General features: G+C 42.1%; 1 protein-coding gene across 6 annotated transcripts in view; it reads left to right on the plus strand.

Moving 5' to 3' along the window:
- herc2 (HECT and RLD domain containing E3 ubiquitin protein ligase 2) overlaps positions 1–24,163 on the plus strand; it is a 164,915-nt gene that overhangs the window by 99,252 nt on the left and 41,500 nt on the right. For 5 of the 6 annotated variants that reach the window (XM_052025739.1, XM_052025737.1, XM_052025740.1 and 2 more), the window contains 13 exons: positions 4,659–4,764; positions 4,852–4,943; positions 7,025–7,203; positions 9,059–9,170; positions 10,676–10,757; positions 14,145–14,288; positions 14,368–14,458; positions 15,938–16,115; positions 16,546–16,627; positions 16,717–16,888; positions 17,038–17,182; positions 20,973–21,198; positions 21,671–21,842. In XM_052025739.1, coding sequence (XP_051881699.1) covers positions 4,659–4,764; positions 4,852–4,943; positions 7,025–7,203; positions 9,059–9,170; positions 10,676–10,757; positions 14,145–14,288; positions 14,368–14,458; positions 15,938–16,115; positions 16,546–16,627; positions 16,717–16,888; positions 17,038–17,182; positions 20,973–21,198; positions 21,671–21,842 — 1,781 coding nt within the window. The remainder of the gene's footprint in view (positions 1–4,658; positions 4,765–4,851; positions 4,944–7,024; positions 7,204–9,058; positions 9,171–10,675; positions 10,758–14,144; positions 14,289–14,367; positions 14,459–15,937; positions 16,116–16,545; positions 16,628–16,716; positions 16,889–17,037; positions 17,183–20,972; positions 21,199–21,670; positions 21,843–24,163) is intronic. The other variant, XM_052025738.1, reaches the window with a different exon arrangement.

Below are 24,163 nucleotides of genomic sequence, written 5' to 3' on the forward strand. Positions count from 1 at the left end.
GCCGTGGTGGTGTGCAGCTGCGTCCCTAGCAGGTTCGCTAATGCAGCCCAGAGACTGGAAGTGAATTGGGTGCCTCTGTCTGAAGTGATGTGGGCCGGAACGCCAAAACATGAGACCCAAGTTGTGAGCAGCGCTCGGGCGCAGGAATCAGTTGTGATGTCGGTCAGGGGGGTTGCCTCAGGCCACCTCGTGAACCGGTCCACGATGGTAAGGAGGTACCGGGCTCCTCTTGAAACCGGCAGAGGGCCCACGAGGTCAACGTGTATGTGGTCGAACCTCCTACGGGTAGGCTCGAACTGCTGTGGTGGGACCTTGGTGTGTCGCTGGATTTTTGATGTCTGGCAGTGCAGACAAGTCCTGGCCCACTCACTGACCTGTTTGCGCAGGCCATGCCAGACAAACTTGCTGGCGACCAGTCGGACAGTAGATCTGATGGATGGGTGCGCCAACCCATGTACCGAGTCAAAAACGCGTCTCCGCCAGGCTGCAGGGACAATAGGGCGGGGCTGACCAGTCGCAACGTCGCAAAGTAGGGTCCGCTGACCTGGACCAACCAAGAAATCTCGGAGCTGCAGACCCGAGACTGCGGTTCTGTAGCTGGGCAGTTCGTCGTCGGCTTGCTGTGCGTCAGCCAGGGCCGTGAAGTCGACACCCAAGGATAGGTTGTGGATGGTTGGTCTGGAAAGTGCATCAGCAACGACATTATCCTTTCCGGAGACATGTTGGATGTCAGTTGTGAACTCGGAAATGTAGGATAAATGTCTCTGCTGATGAGCTGACCAGGGATCGGAGACTTTGGAGGAGGCAAAGGACAGAGGCTTATGATCGGTGAAAGCGGTGAAAGGCCTGCCTTCTAGAAAGTATCGGAAATGCCGGACCGCCAGATACAGCGCTAGAAGTTCCCGATCAAAAGCGCTGTACTTCAGTTCGGGCGGTCTAAGGTGTTTGCTGAAAAATGCCAAGGGTTGCCAGCGGCCTTCGAGTAGCTGTTCCAGTACCCCACCCACCGCGGTGTTGGACGCGTCTACCGTGAGGGCAGTCGGGACGTCAGTCCTAGGGTGTACCAGCATCGTGGCGTCTGCCAGGGCGTCTTTGGCCTTAACGAAAGCAGCCGCAGCCTCGTCAGTCCAGGTGATGTCCTTGCCCTTACCAGCCAGCAGCGAGAACAGAGGGCGCATGATACGGGCTGCTGCAGGGATGAAACGATGGTAAAAGTTGACCATCCCAAGGAATTCCTGTAGGCCTTTGACTGTGTCGGGGCGGGCAAAATGGCGGATAGCATCCACCTTGGCGGGTAGGGGTGTTGCCCCGTCGCTGGTGATTTTGTGGCCGAGGAAATCGATAGAGTCAAGTCCGAATTGGCACTTGGACGGGTTAATCGTGAGGCCGAAATCGCGGAGGCGGGAATACAGCTGGCGGAGGTGGGAAAGGTGTTCCTGGCGGTTACGGCTGGCGATCAGTATGTCGTCCAAGTAAATGAACACGAAGTCCAGGTCTCGGCCTACCGCGTCCATCAGCTGCTGGAAGGTCTGCGCGGCGTTCTTAAGGCCGAACGGCATCCGAAGGAATTCGAACAGGCCGAATGGGGTGATAATCGCAGTTTTGGGGACGTCATCCGGATGGACCGGGATTTGGTGGTATCCCCTAACGAGGTCCACTTTGGAAAAGATGCGGGCCCCGTGTAAGTTCGCTGCGAAGTCCTGGATGTGAGGGATGGGATAGCGGTCCGGGGTGGTGGCGTCATTCAGCCTGCGGTAGTCGCCGCAGGGCCTCCACCCTCCGGTGGCTTTGGGGACCATGTGCAGGGGGGAGGCCCAGGGGCTGTCTGACCTGCGAACAATCCCCAGCTCCTCCATGTGATGGAACTCTTCCTTTGCCAGGCGGAGCTTGTCTGGAGGTAATCGTCGTGCTCGGGCATGAAGGGGTGGCCCTGTGGTAATGATGTGGTGTCGTACCCCATGTGCGGGCCGAGAATTTGTAAATGAAGGTGCCAAAATCGATGGGAATTCGGCTAGGAGCTTGGCGAAATCGTCGCCAGAAAGGGTAATGGAGTCCAGGCGCGGGGCTGGTGGGCTGATTTCTCCCAGGGGATAGGTCCGGAGAGTGCTAGAGTGGACTAACCGCTTCCTTCGCAGGTCGACTAACAGGTTGTGGGCCCGAAGGAAATCGGCGCCTAGGAGTGGTCGGGCGACGGTGGCAAGGGTAAATGTCCAGGTAAAACGGCTGCCGCCAAAGTGTAATTGAAGCGTACGGGTGCCGAAAGACCGTATCGTTGTACCGTTGGCGGCATTGAGTAGAGGACCTGGTGGCCTGTCACGAGTGTCGCGGCCTGTTGGGGGCAAAGTACTGACCTCCGCTCCAGTATCAACGAGGAAACGCCGTCCAGATTTCTTGTCCTGAACAAAGAGGAGACTCTGTCGGCGGCCAGCCGCCGTAGCCATCAGCAGCGGCTGGCCCTGGCGTTTCCCTGAAACTTGCAGGGTGGGCGGCATCGACGGGCCTCCGCACCCCACCTCTGATGGTAGAAGCACAGCTGGTCACCCGTGTCGTCGTCTGCGTTCCTGGGGCGTGGCTGCTCGGTTGCTGGGGCCGGGCGAGGCAGGCGTTGGGCTCGCGGCCTGGTGATTTGACTGACGGACGAACCGCTCTCGCGCTTGGCCCTCCACAGGACATCTGCCCGGGCGGCCACCTCACGGGGGTTGCTGAAGTCGGCATCAGCTAACAACAAGTGGATGTCATCGGGGAGCTGTTCGAGGAAGGCCTGTTCGAACATCAGGCATGGCTTGTGTCCCTCGGCCAATGCCAGCATCTCATTCATTAGGGCGGATGGGGATCTGTCCCCCAGGCCATCCAGATGAAGCAGGCGGGTGGCGCGCTCACGACGGCAGAGGCCGAAGGTCCGGATCAAAAGGTCTTTGAAAGCCGGGTACTTATCTTCCTCCGGAGGCGACTGGATGAAGTCTCCAACCTGGGCGGCTGTCTCCTGGTCCAGAGAGCTAACCACATGGTAGTACTTCGTGGAGTCGGAGGTGATCTGCCGAAGGTGGAATTGCGCTTCAGCCTGGTCAAACCAGATGCTGGGCCGAAGTGTCCAAAAGGTGGGCAGCTTGAGGGCCACTGCGTTGGCTGCTGCGCTGTCGTCCATTTCGCAGGTCCAAAAGCCGTTTGGACCGTCGGGGTCACCAATGTAGCGGTTGCTACCGCGGAATAAAACAGACTCTACTCGGAGGATTGCCAAACAGAAAATGGTTTATTTTCCCGCCTTGTGCGGGCCCTTTAAGGGAGAAAAACTCCCGCCCAAAAAACCGGCAATGACGTAAGTCCTACGTCATCAGGACTTTCCCGCGCGCGGGTTCTCCCCGTCGCTCGGAAAGACGAGGCCCGCCGCCATCTTGGGCCTCGTTGCTCCGACGCTGCGCGACCCGACTGCCGAGCCGGTTCGCCCGACTAGACGGTGAGTCGCCACACTCTTTCAAATAAACTAAATCTAAGTTGTTTCAGTGCATCCCTCAATCAAATGCCTAGATTTCTCCTTCCAGATAGCTTCAGGTTTGGAAGGTTTTAAGTCTATTTTAACCTAATGCAGTCAAGTAGGCCAATAAGAAATCCATAACCTTTACTCGCATTCTTCATGTAAAACAAGGGAATACAGCTAATACATGGACAATGTAGGTGCTCAACTGGGCCAATACCAAGATTTTGCTGCCTGCAGCTTCACGGGCTAGATCTTCGGAATATTATTTGGACGTTGGACCAATTTTTATTCCACCTTGATATTGAAAGCATCAAGTTGCTTTTAGCCCCAGCACTTGATGTAGATAATTCCCGAATGCTGCACACATTAACATCTGAGATTCTTTAAGCTTAAAGGAACTTCTACACCGACAGTAGGTAAGAAAAATCAAAGGAGGAGAAAAATCTCATTCATGAAATGGGTTTATTTTTGAAAGCATCAGATTTGTATTTTGAGTTTATTAGTTCTAATTTGCTCTGAATGCAAAATGCAGGAGGTTGGTGAATACAACTTGATTTCTATTCTGAACAGCTCAAGACCTCAGCACCATATTATCATTGTGTATTTTTATCATTTGGTTGTTTTAATTGATATTACTAATGTATGTGCCCCTTCCAAATAATTACTTATCTTTGCCATCCACCTCCACTGCTATCTATTACTTTACATCGGAGAGGATGCGCATTCTGGGTTTTCAGCTGGGTGATGATAATTATATCACCCTTGGCAGTTGCACTAATGCAGCACGTGGACATGAGTAACGAGCTGCTAATTGACAATGAAATTAACTTTCCCTGGCATCCCCATGCCACTAGTCTTACAAAAGGCGTGTTTTCAAGGAGGAAATAAACTGTTTCTCTTAAACTGGTTGAATAGCAAATCTGAGACTGAGAAATGATGAAGCTAGATGCATGTATCGGTTGAGGTTGGGATGTTCTGCACAGAACTGGTGCTCGTGGCTGTTTCGATCCAAATTGTTCATAAAATAGCTAATCGGGAACCCTATTTTTGTGCATCTTATTTTTGTACTTTGTTGCATTTCAGGTTAGATTTTTGGGGGTTTGCTATGAAAAGTAACATAATCAGCATCCTTGTTTGCTGGACAGATCTGTTCTCTTAACCTTGCATTGTTTTTTTTTACTAGCACTGGATTCGACTGGAGATCTTTCCGGATGTCCTCGTTCATAGACTAAAGATGGTTGTAGATCCTGCTGATAGTAGTTATATGCCGTCTTTAGTTGTGGTCTCTGGTAAGTTAAGTATACCAGTGCATTTACTAGCACTCATTTTTGTCTAGAGAAGATACTTTGAGTCAAATTTTGACTCTTTTGTTTCAGGAGGGAACTCGTTAGACAATCTTATTGAGCTGAAGACAATCAACATCACTCCTACTGACACTGTGGTAATGCTTCTGAATGAATGTGTGGAGGTACATATTTTCAATGTGTTCTTCTCTCTCTGCTTGCACAATCTTTTAAAGAGCGTGGATTTTCTTTTCTCTTTTATGCTTTGCTCTAAGTTTTATGAAATGTGATTGGTTAGTAGAATCGGGTGAATATCTCTACTATTTCTAGGGTTCAATAGTTCAAATTTATTGTTGTCACAGGCATGCATAGGGTATGAATGCCATGAAAATTGGCTCTTTGCAGCAGGACAGTTTACAAGACGAGGACAAATATGTTAACCTAAACTTAAATTAACATAGTTAATAATGTACACAAGTAGTGCTTAGAGGGAGATTGGGTTGCTAATGTAAATGTTCTTTAGTAAAGGGCTTAATCTTATGGTAAGCCTTTGCAAGGAAGAATGATTAATATATTATTTTAAAGGAGAGAAATTGCAGAAAACTACAGCATGAAGGGTTTGAGGGTCTTTGTACATGAAATGCAGAAAGGTAGCATGTAGATTCAGCAGGGAATAGGATTAATGAAATGGGCTTTGGAATGTGAAAGTAAGGAGATCCTACAAATGTACAAAATACTCTTGAGACCACAGCTGGAGTGCTATTTACATTTGTGTCCACTTATCTCATTGAATGGCCCATAGTCCTGTTTCTTCTAGTCCTACTATGGAGATAAAGTTTCCAGTAGATATAATCACTAAAGCTTCTGGTGTTGAGATGAAGCTGTTTTGCGTAAACATTAAGTACAGTAACTTTCCCATATTTGTAATGTGACATTGAGTCAATGTGTGCACGTGTGGTTTTAAAACTTTGTCAGCATTCAGTCATGTAGTCACAGAGCTGTGCAGCACAGAAATGGGCCCTTCAGTCCAACTTGTCCATGCAGATCATGATGCTCACCTACTGTAATCCCATTGGCCTGTATTTGGCCTGTGTCCGGCCTGTGTCCTTCTAGTTCTTTCCTGTCCAAGTACTTGTTCAAATGCTTTTTAAGTGTAATTGTATCTACTTCTACCACCATCTCTGGCAGCTCATTCCATATAACCACTTGTGTGTGGGGAAAAACTTGCCTCTTGGATCTCCTTTAAATTTCTCCCCTTTCTCTTTAAGCCTATGCCCTCTAGTTTTAGACTCCCCTACTGTGGGAAACAGACTCTATCTATCCTCTCTGTGCCCCTCATAATCTTATCAACCTCTTAGCATCTTAGACTTCAGTGAGCACAAACCCAGCCTATCCAATTTATCGTTGTAACTAAAGTCCTCTATTCCAGGTAATATCGTGGCAAGTCTCTTCTGCACTTTTTTTTCTAATGCTACCATGTCCTTCCTGTAGTGTGCTGACCAGAACTATACCCAGTACTCCAAGTGTGGCCTCACCAATGTTCTGTGTAGCTGCAACAGGACATCTTGTACTCAAAGCCTTGGCTTATGACGGCAAAGATGCCAAATGTGTCCTTTACTACCTTATCCACCTAGGTTGCCATTTTTGGGGAACTATGAACTTGTACTCCAAGATCTGTCTGTACATCAACACTCCTAAGGTCCCTGCCTGTCATTGTATATGTCCCTCAAGCATTTGACGTTCCAAAAAGCTTTACCTCACACTTTTAAGTTCCATCTGCCACTGCTCCGCTCAACTTTCCAGCTGATCTGTGTCCTTCTGTATTCTTAGATAACCCTCTTCGCTATCTACGATTCCACCAATTTTCATGTCGTAAGCACAATTGCCAATCAGACCACCTACATTCTCATCCAAGTAATTTATATACATATTACAAACAATAAAGGTCTAGCACCGATCCCTGTAGCACACTACTGACTTCCAGTCAGAAAAACAACCATTACCCTCTGCCTTTTATCACCAAGACAGTTTCAGATCCAGTTGCCAACACTCCTTGGATCCCATGCAAAGAAGCATTTTCTATATCTTACTCCTCCAATTTGATGTAGGTTTTCTCATACTACGTCTCTTTCTTTGAAGAGGGACACTAAAATCGAGGCAGTGTTGTCAGCCGGTCTGGCAATTGTTGTCAGCTACTCCAGAAAGTGTTTTGCTAGCAATGTTTTAAAATCTGGACCACATTTATAACCAGTTTCACTTTTCTCAGCAGCACAGATACATTGAAATAGCTATTAAACAGTGCAGAAGTTCTGGTATTGATTGCAAAATCCATGGCTTAAGCATCATGGGGCGTATCCGAGCAGAGGAAGAGGATCTTGCAGCAAATTTCCCTTTTCTTGCTTCAGATAATGAGGAGGAGGATGATGATAAAAGCACTACTGGAAGGTACTGTGTGCACTAATAACTGGAGTGAATTATGGGCAGATTGATAGTTTTGAATAAAATATGTTTTTTTTTTATTATTTAGGCATTTTTCTTGTCTTTCCCTTCCCTCTCTGTTCTGATATCCAGTCTTGAAGACTCTCCAATGCTGCAGTGAAGTTGGCAGCTACTAATGTTAGAAAAAGCCAGGGTAACCATATTTCCACATGGATACTCTTGTCCTCTATTCAGCCTTGCCCTTCATGATTATGTCCGACAAAATTAATACGTGAAAAGCCACAAATGTAGATCGGGTCCAACTGCTCCAAAGTTTCATGCTTCTGTGTCAAAGACTGCTCTCTTTAATTACTGTTTGAATTTTTTGTCTGGTATCCATTAGATTAGAAAAGGCCACCTAGATGATAATCTTGTATAAGAATGAACTTCTTCAATTATGTTTCCTTTTTTAAAACTTTTACATTCTCATTTATAATGAAATGTCTGAATAGAAACGGTTTGTTCCTAACATTGGAGGTGCTGATGTGCTTTAACTGATTAATGGATGAAATGGAGGGTTAGTCTTTTAGAGGCGGTTTCCATGACAAATGTGAGCATATAGATATTTTCTGGTAATACAAACATGGTGATACATGACAATGCTGACTGGTGTTTAAAAACCATATGCCAATTATCCCTTGCCCCCTAATCCTACCTCTCCATTATTCAACACTTTCTGTTGACCTCTGTTTGAAACATGACAGAAAATTGATGAGCAATAAATTAAAGGTCATGTGTATAGCTGCACTTGCAGTCAGCATAGCAATAACTTTGTTACATTTTAGCCATCGCAATTCACCTTATCAGATTTATAATGAGAAAACTCAAGAGATTTGTCAGTAATATTAAATTTGTAACTTGGATTTGTAATCTATTTGACACAGCAGAAGGATGAGCAACAAACTGTAATGGAAAAAATGAAATCATTGCTACAGAGCTCAAGTCTTTGGAGTGGTGCGACCCCAGGTTGCATTTTGACATTCCATATATCAATTTTACCATACATGATTGTGTAGGGGTAGTACTGAGTAGAGACAATGAATAAATGGGAAAGGAGGATGAGTGAGCAAGGCATAATTATCCCAGGACTTGTTAATGTCAGTCACCATTTTAAAGTCACATATTGTCACTTTCATATTTCCAGAATAAATCTCTGTTCACACTTGTTAGGGAAACTGTCTGTCGAACTGTTATCCTTTGATACTGCCCATTTAAAAGGTTTTGCACCTCTATGGCAGGAGCCTGTAATTACTATATAGGATTATAGTGTGTGGAAACCTCTTTGGTAAATTGAACTTCCTTTTAAAAATGTGTTTATTTTATAAAAATTATTTTGAATCATTGTGAGCAACACAGTGCTGCCACATTATAATGTCCACTGTTTCAGCAAATGTCAAGCAGGGTACTCATATGGAGCTTTGTCACTGAGGTTTTTATTTTATGTTGATCAATATTGAAAGAAAACTTGACCTAATATTTTGAATTTTTTGTTCACAGAAATATATATTTGCTGATTTTTGGGCTAATTTGATGCCTATGATAAAAATGGCAGTTGCAAAAGTGCAGCATTCCCCTAAATGACATTGAATTGTAGAATTAGATGGATGTTCTTAAATCTCTGTACTTTGATTTGTGGCCATAACCTTCTGACTTGAACCAAGGAAACACAGCAGATAATGTGCAATATTTGGAGCAAACTTGATTATATTTAAGAAATAACGTTGTATTAAGATTTATTTTCGTATTTAAAATCTGAGGAAAGACCAAAAGTATTATATCTGCATGATGTAACTTCAAAAATAATATGTTCCATCTCTCCTAGCCTCGTAAGGAAGAAAGCATCTGGCTTAGAGTCGACAGCAACAATTAGAACAAAAGTGTTTGTGTGGGGTCTAAATGATAAAGACCAGCTTGGAGGATTGAAAGGCTCAAAGGTTAGCGTTATTATTTTTGTTGTCTAATATTACTTGTTTGCAATATTACTTGAATGGGGTAAATCTCATATGGAATATAATGTGAAAAGATGGAAAGATAAATGTGCAGACTATTTATTTAAATGGTGAGTGTTTGAGGGATATTGGCATTCAGAGGGATCTGGTTGTCCTTGTAGTTAAGTCACTGAAAATTAACATGTAGGTTCAACAAGCAATCAAGAAGACCTTTATTGCAAGAGGTTTTTAGTACAAGAGATGTCTTGCTACAATTACATGGAGCCCTGGTGAGACAGCATCTGCAATATTGTGTCCTTGTCTAAAAAAGGATATACTTGTGGTCAAGGGATTTCAGTGAAGGTTCACCAATCTGATTTCTGGGATGGCGGGTTTGTGGTATGAGGAGAGGTTAAACAAATTTGGCCTTTACTTTTGAGCTTAGAAGGATGAGAGGTGATTTCATTTGAAATGTTCAAAATTTGACATGGTAGATACAGGGATAATGTTTTTTCCGGCTGGGGTGTCTGGAGGCAGCTGTCACAATTCCAGGAGAGAGATGAGAAGAAACTTCCTTGACCAGAGAGGAGTGAGTCTTTGGAATTCCCTACCCAAGGGGGCTGTGGAGGCTCAGTAGTTCGATGTATTCAAGAATAAAATTGATAAATTTTAGATATTAAAGCAATCAGAGGATATGGTGTTAGTGCAAGAAAGTGGCATGATGGTAAAAGGTCAGCCGTGACTTTATTGAATAGCAGAACAGGCATGAGAAACCAAATGATCTCCTACATCTATTTCTTATGTTTTTAAGTTCTGCACATAGTTGGTTTGCAAGGGCCATTCCTTTCTATAGTTAAACAACTAGATCTGCCATTCCATCTTGTCCTAGTGTTGCAGATTGAGGCTTCTATATCAATATGTAATTCTTGAATACAGAGTTAATATGATTTGTCTGGATGGCATGCACACAAACTTTTAACTGTATCTTGATACATGTGACAATAATAAAGCAGAGGATATTTGATCATTTGAAATATGACTAAATGAAAAAGAGTACTTTTTGATTGAACAATAAGTCATATGACAAAGGTGTTTTAAAACAAGGGGTTTTCAGTTCAAAAAAACTAAACTTCTGGACTAGAGGGCTATGGGTAAGCCTAGTAATTTCTAAGGTAGGGACTTGTTCGGCACAGCTTTGTGGGCCGAAGGACCTGAATTGTGCTGTAGGATTTCTCTGTTCTAACTCAGCGAGTTGAGCAGCACTTATGGGGGTGAAAGGAACTGTTGATGTTTTGGGTCGAGACCCTGTATTGGGTCCCAATGCAGGATCTTGACATGAAATATTGACAATTCCTTTCACCCCCACAGACGTGGCTTGACCTACTGAGTTCATCCAGAAGTTTTTTTTTTGCTCCAGAGTACAGCATCTCCAGGTGTTTTCAGTTTGCTGGTTAACACTGACAAGTCCATATTTGCCAAATCTTTGAAAACCTCTTCTACTTTAATTTTAGATAAAGGTCCCCTCGTTTTCAGAGACATTGTCAGCTTTAAATGTCGTACAAGTGGCTGGTGGTTCCAAAAGCCTTTTTGCAGGTAATGCAACATTCACTTTAAATGTTTTTTCCTAACCTGCAGAAAAGTATTTTGTGTTGTTTGTGATGCCCATTTTGGGTTTTGCCAGGACCATTCTGGTCCATGTTTGGACAATGACTGTGATGAGGTCTGGAGCAAAGAGTTGAATTCAAGAGATGTGATGAAAATGGTTGTCCTTGTCATCAAAGCACCATTTGACCAAGTGCAGAGTCAAGTTGCCCTGGTAAAGCTGCAGTTAATATGTATCAAAGTGAAAATGCTCAAGTGATTAGAGTTGTATCTCTCACAAAGGAAGGTGTTTGTGGTGTTGCGGGTCAATCATACCAGTCACAGGATATCGTTGTAGAAGTTCCTCACGGCAATGTCCTAGGTCCAACCATCTTCGGATGCTTCATCAATGATTTTCCTTCTGTCATAAAATCAGAAGTGGAGATGTTCTGATGATCATGCAATGTTCAGTTTTATTCACAACTCTTCAACAAATGAAGCACATTGTGCTTGCGTGCAGTAAGATCTAGAATACATTTGTGGATGGGCTGCTAAGTGGCAAGCAACAGTACCAGGCAATGTCTATATCTAAGCAAGAAAGAGTCTAATTCCCCACTTCTCATGTTTTCTTATGACATAGGAGGATGCCATTTCAGCCCATCAAGTCTATGCTGGTTCACAGAGCAATCCTATTCCCCCACTAACAATGGAAAGGAGCAAAAGATGTATGATCACCTACACATTTGGGGCAATTTACAGTGACCAATTAACCTATCAACCCTTAAGTCTTTGGGACATGGAAGGAACTGGAGTACAAGTGGGAAAACCCACACGAGTCACAGAGAACATGCAAACTACACACAGACGCTGCTGAGTTAACTGAACAGCATGCTTTGCTTCTCAATCTTACAATATTTTAATACAGAGTTAATACATGTTGTATTTGCTTTTACTCTTTACAGCTCTGTTCCATGACAGAAACAATATTAAAACAGGGACACATCAGAAACGCTTCTAATAGGCTTATCGTTTACAAAAATGAAATGTTTTGGCTGTATCTTGTACAAAACAATTTACCTAGTATCAATGCATCTTTTTGAATTGCCAACAGTTGCCTGCCCATTGGGATTTCCAAGTGAGCCTGTAGATTGGTGCAAAATGAGTCTCACTGTGGAGCCCTGTTTTCATCAGAAACTAGGTTGAAATTTCACCACCTCATTTCACTTGGGAGTGAATACTTTCAGCAGTTTGTACGGGGTTATAATACATTGCAGAGAAAAAAGAGGTTTAATTCATTGCTAATTCCAACTCCTTTAAAATTTGGAGTTATTTTAATAATGGAATATTTGGCCTATTTCATTATATTTGATGGCTATTCATTTAAAATCCCTTTACCCATGATCTTAATGTGAGTACTATGGTCTTGTAATTTTATTTTGACTATGAGACTTAAAAGGATGACACTGGCTCCTGAGTTCAATTAGCCAATATATTTTTGCTGTCTTGAAATATGGCAAATCTTAGAACATTATTATGTCACAAAGGTTCCAATCTGTGTTCTTAATGCTGTTTTGCTGCAGAATCTGAGTGAATTATCATTAGTACAGAAGCAGAAAGTGGCAGAAGCACTCAGCAGGTTGGACAGTATCCATGCGGGAGAGAAACAGAATCAATGAACTGATGAATGGTCATTAGTCCATGTTTCTTTCTTTGTGGATGCAGCTTGTCCTGCTGTGTGCTTCTGCTATTTTGTTTTTTTTTTATTTCCAGCATTTGTTTTTTTTTTGTTCCTTAGAATTGTTATTGAGCTTTTTTTTTTATACAGCCTCCTGCTGTATATTGCTTCATTCCTGCCTGCACTTCTGTTTTCCTTTGGCCATATCTTGAGGTTTCTATTTGTATTTCATGTATGTTTGAACTTTATCTGGCTCCTTTCAAGAGAACAAGCTTGTATTATTAAAAATAACAAGCTCTGAGGGAATGACTATGATATGCAGTCAATGGCAAAGTCTTTTATGACATCAACAAATGGAATTGCCTGTGATGAGGTCTTTACACTGGAGAGACCAAATGCAGTTTGCTTTGCAGAACAGATGTTCAATGTTTATGCATGGCTCTGAGTTTCCAGTTGATTATCACTTTAATTCCCCATCCCGTTTTCAGTAACACCATTATTCCTTGGTCTTTAACAATGGAAAGGAGCAAATGTATGATTGGGTGGAAGGCAGGAGAGATTGAAAGACAGCAGGAAAAATAATGCAAGGTTAAACTGGTGATATTGGGACAAGAAAAGAAATAAAAGGAGGTTATAATGGATATGTAATTGGTGCACTGGAATTGTTTTCTGAGATGATTGAACACTCAAGTTCAGAAGGCTGTAATATACACAATAAAAAGGCAAGTACTGTCCCTGACCTTAAATTGAGCTGATGCATGGTTTTGTAGCTTCCACACATTTCCTGTTGCTGGCAATTTCTTGTGTAACCTTTTGATAGTTCACATGGTCTGGTTGTTTGACTGTACAGAATGGAAGAATATTACAACCAAATCAACAACACTGCTGGGTGCACACTTTTCACAATTGATACTATTGAATAACAGGAACATTTACTGATTCTCTTGTCCATTTTCTGGCTTAAATTTGCAGACAACTTTCATACAAGGAGATTTATGAGGAGGATTTCAGGGATAAAGGACTTGAGTTAGCTGGATAGGGTGGAGAATCTGGAGTTGTTTTCCTTTGAACAGAGGGTATTGGGAAGGGCATCTGATAGAGATACTTGAAATCATAAAGGGCCTTGACATAAGTAGATGGAAACTGTTCTCATTGGTGCAATGTTCAAGAATCAGAGGACTTAGAATGAAGGTAAATTGGCAAAAGAACCAAAAGTGATATGAGAAAGTTTTTATTTTATGCAGTAAGTGATAAGAATCTAGAATGTACTGCCTTTAGGGTTGGTGGAACATAAATACTTAAAGAAAATTACAGGTTTACCAGGAGAGGATGGGGAAGTGGCACAGGCATGATAGGTTGATGTAACTTTGTTTCTGTTTCTATCCATTTGTTCTGCAAAATTACCACCTGCTATCAAATACGGTTCTTCGTCTATGTGATTCTATCGCAATAAACTATGCACTTATTAAGAAGAGCAAAATGTTTAAAGGGTGCATTTCCCTTTTATTTTTGCACCGACTCCTTAGTCTTTCGGTTGATGCTGAAATTTGAAACCATTAGAGTAATTTGCATAACATACTTGTAATTGGAAATGGTTCACAATATTAAACTGTTTCTTCTCATCCTGTATGGTTGTCCCCTTGGAAAAATTTACTAATTTTTTTAATTTTATGCTTTGACCAAAGGAGTGTAATCATTTTTCACCTTCAACTTCTGTTTTGCAGTTACTGCAGAGGGTAAAGTCTATGCCTGTGGAGAAGCCACAAATGGAAGACTTGGTCTTGGAATATCCAGTGGAACGATACCCATTCCTCGACAGATATCAGCCCTTAGCAATTATGTTGTGAAGAAGGTTGCTGTGCATTCAGGTACCTGCTTCAAATTTCTTTTTAAAGCATCATGCAATAATTTTTCTTTAAATGTTTCTAATGTCATTTTGCATTGCAGGTGGGCGTCACGCAATGGCTTTAACTGTTGATGGAAAGGTATTTTCCTGGGGCGAAGGAGACGATGGAAAGCTTGGACACTTCAGCAGAATGTAAAAATATGTCTTGGATTTTTTTTAGTTCTACTAAATCATCCCTCTCATTTGTCCCTCCCCATGAAAAACGAACTAGAGCTTTAAATGGGTTGCTAAATGTCTTTCTGCAATAACATAACAAAAAGTAACATGTTTAGTCTTCCTTTCTTTGTATTACACTCCTTGTCCATGGCTCAAAATCGCTAGTCTGTATCCTTGTACATCCTTTTCCACGCTTTTGTTGTTAATTGCCTGACAATTTCTCTATTGCAGCAGGTTATTATTGTGGAGTTACATTAGTGTTTTTTTCTGGAGTTGCATGTACTTTTTGTCAGGTTTCTGCCCATTTCCCATGAGACGTCAGAAGGTGGTAAGAAATATAACTAGAAGATCATGGGGGCTTTTAAACTGGTTCCACCATTCAGTTAGATTGTGACTGATCCTCTTTCTCAAGACCATGATCTCACTTGATTTCTATTTTGGTATTGGTTTATTTTTGTCACTTGTACCAAGGTACAGTGAAAAACTTGTCTTGCATACTGATCGTACCAGGTCAATTCATTACACAGTGCAGTTACATTGAGTCAGTACAGAGTGCATTGAGGTAATTAAGGTAAAAACAATAACAGTACAAAGTGTCACAGCTTCAGAGAAAGTGCAGGTAGATAATAAGGTGTAAAGTCACAACAAGGTAGATTGTGAGGTCAGAGTCCATCGCATCGTATAAGGGAACAGTTTAATAGTCTTATCACAGTGGGATAGAAGCTGTCCTTAAGCCTGGTGGTACATGCTCTCAGGCTCCTGTATCTTGTTGCATAATTCCATTAGTTTCCCAAAATCAATCACGCCTAGCCTTTGAATGTTCAGGGTTCTACACTAGAGAATTTAAAATATTCACTGCTGAGATAAGAAATTTATTCTTGGGTGGAATGTGAGGAGGTACAGGAGGGCACCATTGATGGTGGAGCTTACGCATGGACACCAGTTGAAGGTGGGGCTCAGGAGGGCAGCATCCTATTGGTGGGGCTCAGGAAGTGAGGGAGGATGCCAGCACAGGGTGGGTCTTGGCCCTTATCCCTAGATTTATACTTGTTGCAATCAGGAAACTAAAGCTGCTATGCTATGCTTTTGTGGATGTACAGTTATGTTTTGTTACATAACACTAAGTATAAAGATATTTATGTAATAAATACTGTGATTTTATTTCTATCAAAATTGAAACTGCACATAGGAACATAAGAGACTGCAGATCTAGAATCTGGAGCAACAGGCAATTTGTGGGAGGAACTCAGTGGGTTGAGCAGCGTCTGTGGAAGGAAAGGAATTGTTGACATTTTGGGTCCTTTTGATCTGAAATATCGACAATTCCTTTCCTGCCTCGGATGCTGCTCAAACTGCTGCGTTCCTCCAGCAGTTTGTCTGTTGAAACTGCACATCGGTTGTGATAAAGCTTTGAAAGAATGTTCACTTTATTTCTAAAGGTAAATATTTTTTCAGGAATTGTGATAAACCAAGACTGATTGAGGCATTAAAAACCAAACGCATACGAGATATTGCTTGTGGGAGTTCTCACAGTGCTGCTATAACCTCAAGTGGTGAGCTGTACTCATGGGGCCTTGGCGAGTATGGTAGACTTGGACATGGGGACAACACAACACAGCTGAGACCAAAATTGGTAATTACTTATTTTACACTCTGTCATTAATGATTCTAAACATTTTTCAATTTTTATTTTAGGTTCAGAAAATTTACAGTTCAATGGATAATAAAATTTAGAAAACTTCACTTGTAACAATGGATTTCATGATAAACATTACTGAAGAATCAAAGTTAGGTTTTGCCCTCTGTTTAAGAAACCTGTGCAGTGGAGTTTACTGCTTTGTCATAATTTATGTTAGCTGAAAACATGCTTCTTAAAGGTAGCACAGAGCTCAGATATGGGGTTAACACCTGACTTGGTTTATTCTGCTGGCTAATCTGCAGTGTTTTTATTTATCTGTGATTGAATGTATTGATACCTTTATGCAACATGTTCATAATAGTCCTTGTATATTTGATCTAATTCTGCTGTAAGATTGAAATTAAGAATGGTTTGCACTTTACAGGTTAAAGTTCTTCTGGGACACAGAGTCATCCAGGTAGCGTGTGGTAGTCGGGATGCACAGACACTAGCACTAACTGATGAAGGTAAAGAAGAATTTGCTGATAATTTTAGTGTTTTTATCTGCCATCTCCTTCACTTCCTTTACAGCAACTGTTTTTGTTCCATTCCTTAGGACTGGTATTTTCATGGGGAGATGGTGATTTTGGAAAGCTGGGACGTGGAGGAAGTGAAGGTTGCAATGTTCCACAAAACATTGAAAGACTCAATGGCCAAGGGGTTTGCCAAATTGAATGTGGTGCCCAGTTCTCTCTGGCACTTACAAAGTCTGGTGTGGTGTGGACCTGGTAGGTTTGGGTTTAGTAAGAGTGCTGTATTTGTAAATATTTGATTGTCATGTTAAGCAGGCTTATTACTCCTATCTGGGGGTAGAGTACATTGTCATATTATAAATACAGTTAAATTTGTTTTATTGATTAACCTTTCTTGCGCATAGGGGCAAAGGAGACTACTTCAGACTAGGTCATGGCACTGATGTTCATGTGCGGAAGCCACAGGTGGTGGAAGGTCTGCGGGGGAAAAAGATCATTCATGTGGCTGTAGGTGCATTGCACTGCCTTGCTGTCTCTGATACAGGACAAGTAAGTAAATGGTATTTCTGTTAACAAGTGAGTAACAAGGCAAGCACGGTAGTGTAGCGGTCACTGTAACGCTTTACAGTGCCAGCGACCCAGGTTCAAATCCGGCCGCTGTCTGTAAGGAGTTTGTACGTTCTCCACATGTCTGCGTAGGTTTCCTCCGGGTGCTCCGGTTTCCTCCCACATTCTAAAGACATACAGGTTAGGAAGTTGTGGGCATGCTATGTTGGTGCTGGAAGCGCGGCGACACTTGCGGGCTGCCCCCAGAACACTCTATACAAAAGATGCATTTCACTGTGTGTTTCGATGTACATGTGACTAAAAGATATCTTATTTGGAATGGGCATAGCTCAGATTTCTGCTAGTAAAGGAAAAAAGGTTTTTTTTAAACAAAAATCTTATAAAATAAATGATCTAACATAAAGTTATAAATTTCAAGTTGGCTTCTTGATTTTCTTGTAATTTTAAATTGCCCTTTTTCATGGGTTTCAACTCAATATTTTATTGCTTAATGTTGTACAATGTCAGTATATCTATATTATCACACCTGGAATATCCTGTGCAGTTTTAGTCTCCTCACCTAAAGAAGGATGTACCTGCCACAGAAGGAGTAGAGTGATAATTTGTCATACTGGTTCCTAGGATGGCACGTCTGTCATACAAGGAGAGATGGAGTTTGCTTGGCCTCTATTCTTAAGAGTTTAGAAGAATAAGAAGTTAACTCACTAAAACATATAAAATTCTTAGAGGGCCCAACAAAATTGACACAAAGAAGATGATGATTCAACACTGGCTTAGTGGGAGAAGCCAGGGAGCGGTAGTAAATGGTTGTCTCTCTGACTGGAGGCCTGTGACTAGTGGTGTGCCGCAGGGATCGGTGTTGGGTCCGTTGTTGTTTATCGTCTATATTAATGATTTAGATGATAATGTGGTAAACTGGATCAGCAAACTTATGGATGACACCAAGACTGGGGGCATAGTGGACAGTGAGGAAGGCTATCAAAGCTTGCAGCGTGATCTTGACCGGCTAGGAAAATGGGCTGAAAAATGGCAAATGGAATTTAATGCAGACAAGTGTGAGCTGTTGCGCTTTGGGAGGACAAACCAGGGTAGGACTTCCACACTGAATGGTAGGGCTCTGAGGTGTGCGGTAGAACAGAGGGACCTGGGAATACAGGTCCATAGTTCCTTGAAAGTGGCGACACAGGTAGATAGGGTCATAAAGAGAGCTTTTGGCACTTTGGCCTTCATAAATAAGGGCATTGAATACAGGAGTTGGGATGTTATGTTGAAGATGTACAAGACGTTGGTGAGGCTGCCTTTAGAGCATTATGTGCAGTTCTGGTCACCTACCTACAGGAAAGATATCAATAAGCTTGAAAAAGTGCAGAGAAAATTTACAAGGATGTTGCCAGGACTTGAGGACCTGAGTTATAGAGAAAGGTTGAATAGGTTAGGACTTCATTCCCTGGAGCGTAGGAGAATGAGGGGAGATCTTGTAGAAGTATACAAAATTGAGGGGTATAGATAGGATGAATGCATGCAGGCTTTTTCCACTAAGGTTGGGTGAAGCTAGAACAAGAGGACATGAGTTTAGGGTGAAAGGTGAAATATTTAAGGGGAATCTGAGGGGAAACTTTTTCACTTAGAGGGTGGTGTGAGTGTGGAACGAGCTGCCCGTGGAAGTGGTAGATGTGGGTTCAATTGAAACATTTAAGAGAAATTTGGATAGGTACATAGATGGGAGGCGTTTGGAGGGATATGGTCCGGATGCAGGTAGATGGAACTAGGTAGAAGATCAGGTTGGCATGGACTAAATGGGCCGAAGGGCCTGTTTCTGTTCTGTAGTGCTCTAAGACTATATTTTCCTGGGCTGAGGAGTCTGTAATTTGGTGTCATCATTTCAAATTGAACTATAGATTATTTATATCTGAAATAAGGAGAAAATCTTCACTCAAAGGGTGGTGAATCTTTACCTCTAAGAGTTGTGGAAGATTGAATTTAAAACCTGAGATTGACTTTTGACAGTAGAGGAATCCAGGGATATGGGGATGGGGCAACAAAGTGGTCATAGTCATACAGCTTGGAAACAGGACTTTTGGCTCACCTCATCAATGATGGCCATCTGGTTCCAATCTATACTAATTCTATTTACTAATACTCACCCGGTGACCTCCTGTGGCATGGCATTTCAGGTGCTTATCTGCATGCTACTTAAATGTTGTGAGGGTACCTTCCTCCACCACCCCTTCAGGTAGTGCTTCCCCAATTTCAACTATCCTCTGGGTGATTTAAAAATTCATAATCCCCTCTTTGACTCCTATGCCAGTTTGCATAGAACATAGTACATTATAGTATAGGAACAGGCCCTTTGGGCCACGAAGTCTGTGTTGAGCATGATGCCAAATTAAACTAGTCCCCTCTGCCTGCACATGATCCATATCCTTCCATTCCCTGCATCTTCATGTGCCTATCTAAAAGCCTCTTCAATACCACTATCTTTGCTGCTTCCACTGCCACCCCTGGCAGCGCGTTCCAGGCATCTACCACTCTCTGCATAAAAATAAAACTTGCCCTACACACCTCTCTTAAACTTTCCCCCCTCACCTTAAAGCTATGCCCTCTAGTATTTGACATTTCTACCCTTTTTCTGCCTCCTGTCTCATGTCGTAGGTGCCTCTGTTAAGGGGAAATGGTTTTCACTATCTACCCCATCTGTGTCCCTCATATATCTGTATACCTCAATAAGATCACTTCTTGGCTTTCTCTGATCCAAAGAAAATCAATCCAGCCTACCCAGTCTCTCATAGCCGAGGTGCTCCATCCCAGCAAGTATCCTGATGAACCTTGTCTGCACCCCTCCACTGATCAGTACTTTGACTGTGGTCTAGCTATTGTTTTGTACAGTTGTACCATAATCTCATTGTCCTTGTATTCTGTGCCCTGGCCAATGAAAGCAAGAATCCCATATGCCTTCTTAACCACCTTATCTACCTGTGTTGCTGCATTCAGAGATCCTTGGGCATGTACACCAAGGTCCGCTTGTCCCTCTGTATATCCTTGGGTCCTTCTGTGTATCCTTATTAGTTCCCAAAATGTATTGCCTTGTATCTTTTGAAATTGTTTAATCTGGCATTTCTCTGTTCATATTACCAATGCATAAATATCATAATGTAACTGAAGGCTGCCCTTCTCCCCTTCAGCAGCACCACAAATCTTCAAATTATCTGTGAATTTACTAATCATGCCTACATTCAAATCCAGATTGTTAATGTATATAAGAAACTGCAAAGGTGTGGTACACCACTGGTCACATTAATCCCTGTGGTTCACCACTGGTTGCAGACTATCAATGGCAAAAGTAACCCTTTATCTTCACCCTTTGCCTCCTGTCACCAAGGCAATTTCAGATCCAGTTTGCCAAATTGCACTGCGTCCCGTGAGCTCTTATCTTTTGGACCAGTCTGCCATGTGAGACCTCAAAGAAAGGCTTTGAGCAGAACATCAGCTGGAATCTTGTTGAATGATGATGTAGACTTGCTGAATGGGCTATTCCTGCTCCTATTTCTTAAGTTTTTATGCTCTTGTATTTATTTATCCGAATGCTTTTATCATCTATTCTGAAAAAGTTTGTGATAGATAACTTGAAAGTGTTTTCAGTCTTTTGAAAGGTACCCTTCTGTTTTACCAAAACGTAGAGAAAGTGAACTTGTTAGCAACTCTACGTTCCAAATTCTTGGCTTTAAATACAACTTTTTTTTATATCCCCCCACCCCAAATCAAACATTTCTAGGTTTATGCTTGGGGTGATAATGATCATGGCCAGCAAGGAAATGGAACCACAACTGTCAATAGGAAACCTACCCTTGTGCAGGGTCTAGAGGGACAAAAGATCACCCGTGTTGCTTGTGGTTCTTCGCACAGTGTAGCATGGACAACAGTGGATGTGGCAACACCTTCAGTGCATGAGCCAGTCCTGTTCCAAACTGCTAGAGACCCTTTAGGTGCTTCGTACTTGGGTAATGTTTTAATTTTGATTTGATTATTTTAATTGTCATATGTCATGGATATGTTAAAATATAGTCCAGAAATTTGGTTTGTCAGAGTTAAAAGTATAAATGAATAAATGTGCGTACATAGAGTACTTATGCATTTGTGTTCTTATGATCTGATTTGAACTATTTTAAGATTACTATCATCTTCAAATGTGATTTTGTTTTTTTTAAACCAAGCTGTGAGCTAATGCTGTCCCTGTTTTATAAGGAGCTCTCGCTTGTCAGGAGCAGAAAGCAAATTCATTGGGTATTAAGCAGTACTATATAACTTATGCTGTCTTGCAAGAAGTTAGTTTTGTAAATACATCAAGTCTTATTTAGGAATTAAGAACACATTTTATTGTGACCTTGTGCAAATTGTGCCTTTTTGTTAACCTGTAGAATGAATATTAGTTTTGGAGAACACGGCGATTTACTTTCATTTCATTCCATGTAGGTGTTCAGTCAGACATGGACTCCACCACCATCAGCAACAAAATTAGTGGCTTAAACAATTCAAAACCCAATCGACCCTCTCTTGCGAAGATCCTACTCTCATTGGATGGGAACCACTCCAAGCAGCAGGCATTGTCCCATGTGCTAACAGCTCTGCAGATCATGTATTCTCGGTAAGACCTAGCAACTGAATACTATTCTAAAGTAAGTGATTTCACTGCCCTTTTTCCCCTCCCTGGTTTCTGGAGATTTCCAGTTATGCTACTAAGTAATGGCATTGATGTTTCCTCGGGCTGGGTATCTTAATATGTGAGAATGAGCAGGTATGTTTCAAATGATTTGTCTATTATTGAGGCCGACAACCTAGCAATGCTTCTGAACTAATTTCTGATAAACATGTCCATGACTGAAAAACAAACGCTAAACATTTATTAGAAATAATTGCCATCTAACTTTGTACCATCAACAAACTTGGATACATTACACTTGATTTCCTCATCAAGATAATATAGATTGGTAACAATTGGGGGCCCCAGCACTGATTACCTCCAACACCCCACAACTCAGTCACTCAACCTATAAATGCTTATTCCTACTCTGTCTTCTGTCCATTAACAAAAGCAACTGTTTCTGCACAAATATTTTGTATTGGTATGTGACAATAGGAGTAATGAACAGAATCCAATAATTATAGTATTACTGGGTTTTGTCAAACAGAAATCTAGTTGATACTGTGGTCCCCAGGGCTTCTTGGATCTCGTGGAAATCTTTAAGAATGTTGCTATTATAATAACATGGACCTTTTATTGTTACTGTCCACTACCAGAGTTACTCTGCTGTTTTTAGCTGAATTATGTGTAACTAGTTCTGATCATTTGCTAGATAAGTAAATATCTGAGACTCTGATGAAGGGCCTCGACCCGAAACATCGACTGTCCATGTCCCTCCATAGATACTGCCTGACCTGCTGAGTTCCTCCAGCTCCTTTGTGTGCTGCTTCAGATTTCCAGCATCTGTAGTCTCTTGTGTCTCCAGTAAATATCTAAAGTAGTGTTAATCCATTCTGACATAAGTGCACTGTAATCATCTGTTGACTAGGAGCCCTGTTCTAAACTCTGGTTAAGATGTTGCTGTAAAGTATGTTGTCCATACATAAGAACGTAGGAAACTGAGGCAGGAGTAGGCCATTTGGCTGATCTTTTATCTCCGTACCAGTTTCATGCACGAACTTTATATCCCTTGATTCCTTTAAAATCTCAAAATCTTTATCTTTGTCTTCAATGTACTCAGCAATTGAGCCCCTACAACCCTCTTGGATAGTGAATTCCAGTAATTCACCATTCTCTGGGTGAAGGGATTTCTTCCCATTTCTGTTCTGAATGGCTAACCCCTTATTTTCACCAGTCCAGATGAAGGGTCTCAACCCAAAATGTCGACTGTCCATTTCCCTCCACTTATGCTCTTACCCGCTGAGTTTCTCCAGCAATTTGTCTCTTGCTCTGGATTCCAGCATCTGCAGTCCCTTGTGTCCTCATTTTCATCCTTGATTCCAGCCATCATAGCTAGGGAAATATCAACTACATGTCTACTCTATCAAATCCCTGAAGGATTTTGTATGTTTCGATGAGATTACCTCTCTATTTTGGAGGGTGCAGATCTAATCTGCTTAATCTCTTCTCGTTCGACAAACCTGCCATGCCAGTATTCAATCTGGTTAATTTTTGCTGCACTCCCTCCTAAAGTAATTATATCCTCCCTTGGGTAGGGAGACCAGACCTGTACATTATTCCAGATGTATTCTCACCAGGACTCTATGGAGCAAGATATCTCTACTCTAACACTCAAATCCTCTAACAATAAAGGCCTTCCTAATTTCTTACTGAACCTGTACGTTGACTTTAGTGATGTTTGTACACCAGGTTGCTCTGAACTGGTGACTTTTCTCTTTTTAACTTGGAGGAATATGTATGTTGTTTGTAAATTATGGCTAACTTTTAAGGAGTTAATGCAATACTGATTTACTGTCATACCTGTTAAAGTAGTATCTCAGTCTCTCTCAGTTTTTAAGTAATTGGAACAAAGAACATTACAGCACAGTACAGGCCCTTCGGCCCATGATATTGTGCTGACATTTTATCCTGCTCTGGGATCTATCTGACCCTTCTCTCCCACATAGCCCTCCATTTTTCTATCATTCACGTGGCTATCTAAGAGTCTCTTAAATGTCACTTATGTATCTGCCTCCATCACCTCTGCTGGCAGTGTGTTGTCTCTTACTTCCCTCCCATACCTTCCTCCAATCACCTTAAACTTGTACTCCGTCGTGTGAGCCATTTTCACCCTGGGGGAAAAGTCTCTAACTGTCCACTTGATCTATGCCTCTTATCATCTTGTATACCTCTATCAAGTCACCCCTCATCCTCCTTCTCTCCAAAGAGAAAAGCCCTAGCTCACTCAACCTATCCTCATAAGACATGCTCTCCAATACAGGCAG

This window comes from Pristis pectinata, chromosome 11, assembly GCF_009764475.1.
Source record: "Pristis pectinata isolate sPriPec2 chromosome 11, sPriPec2.1.pri, whole genome shotgun sequence".
NCBI classification, from domain to species: domain Eukaryota; kingdom Metazoa; phylum Chordata; class Chondrichthyes; order Rhinopristiformes; family Pristidae; genus Pristis; species Pristis pectinata.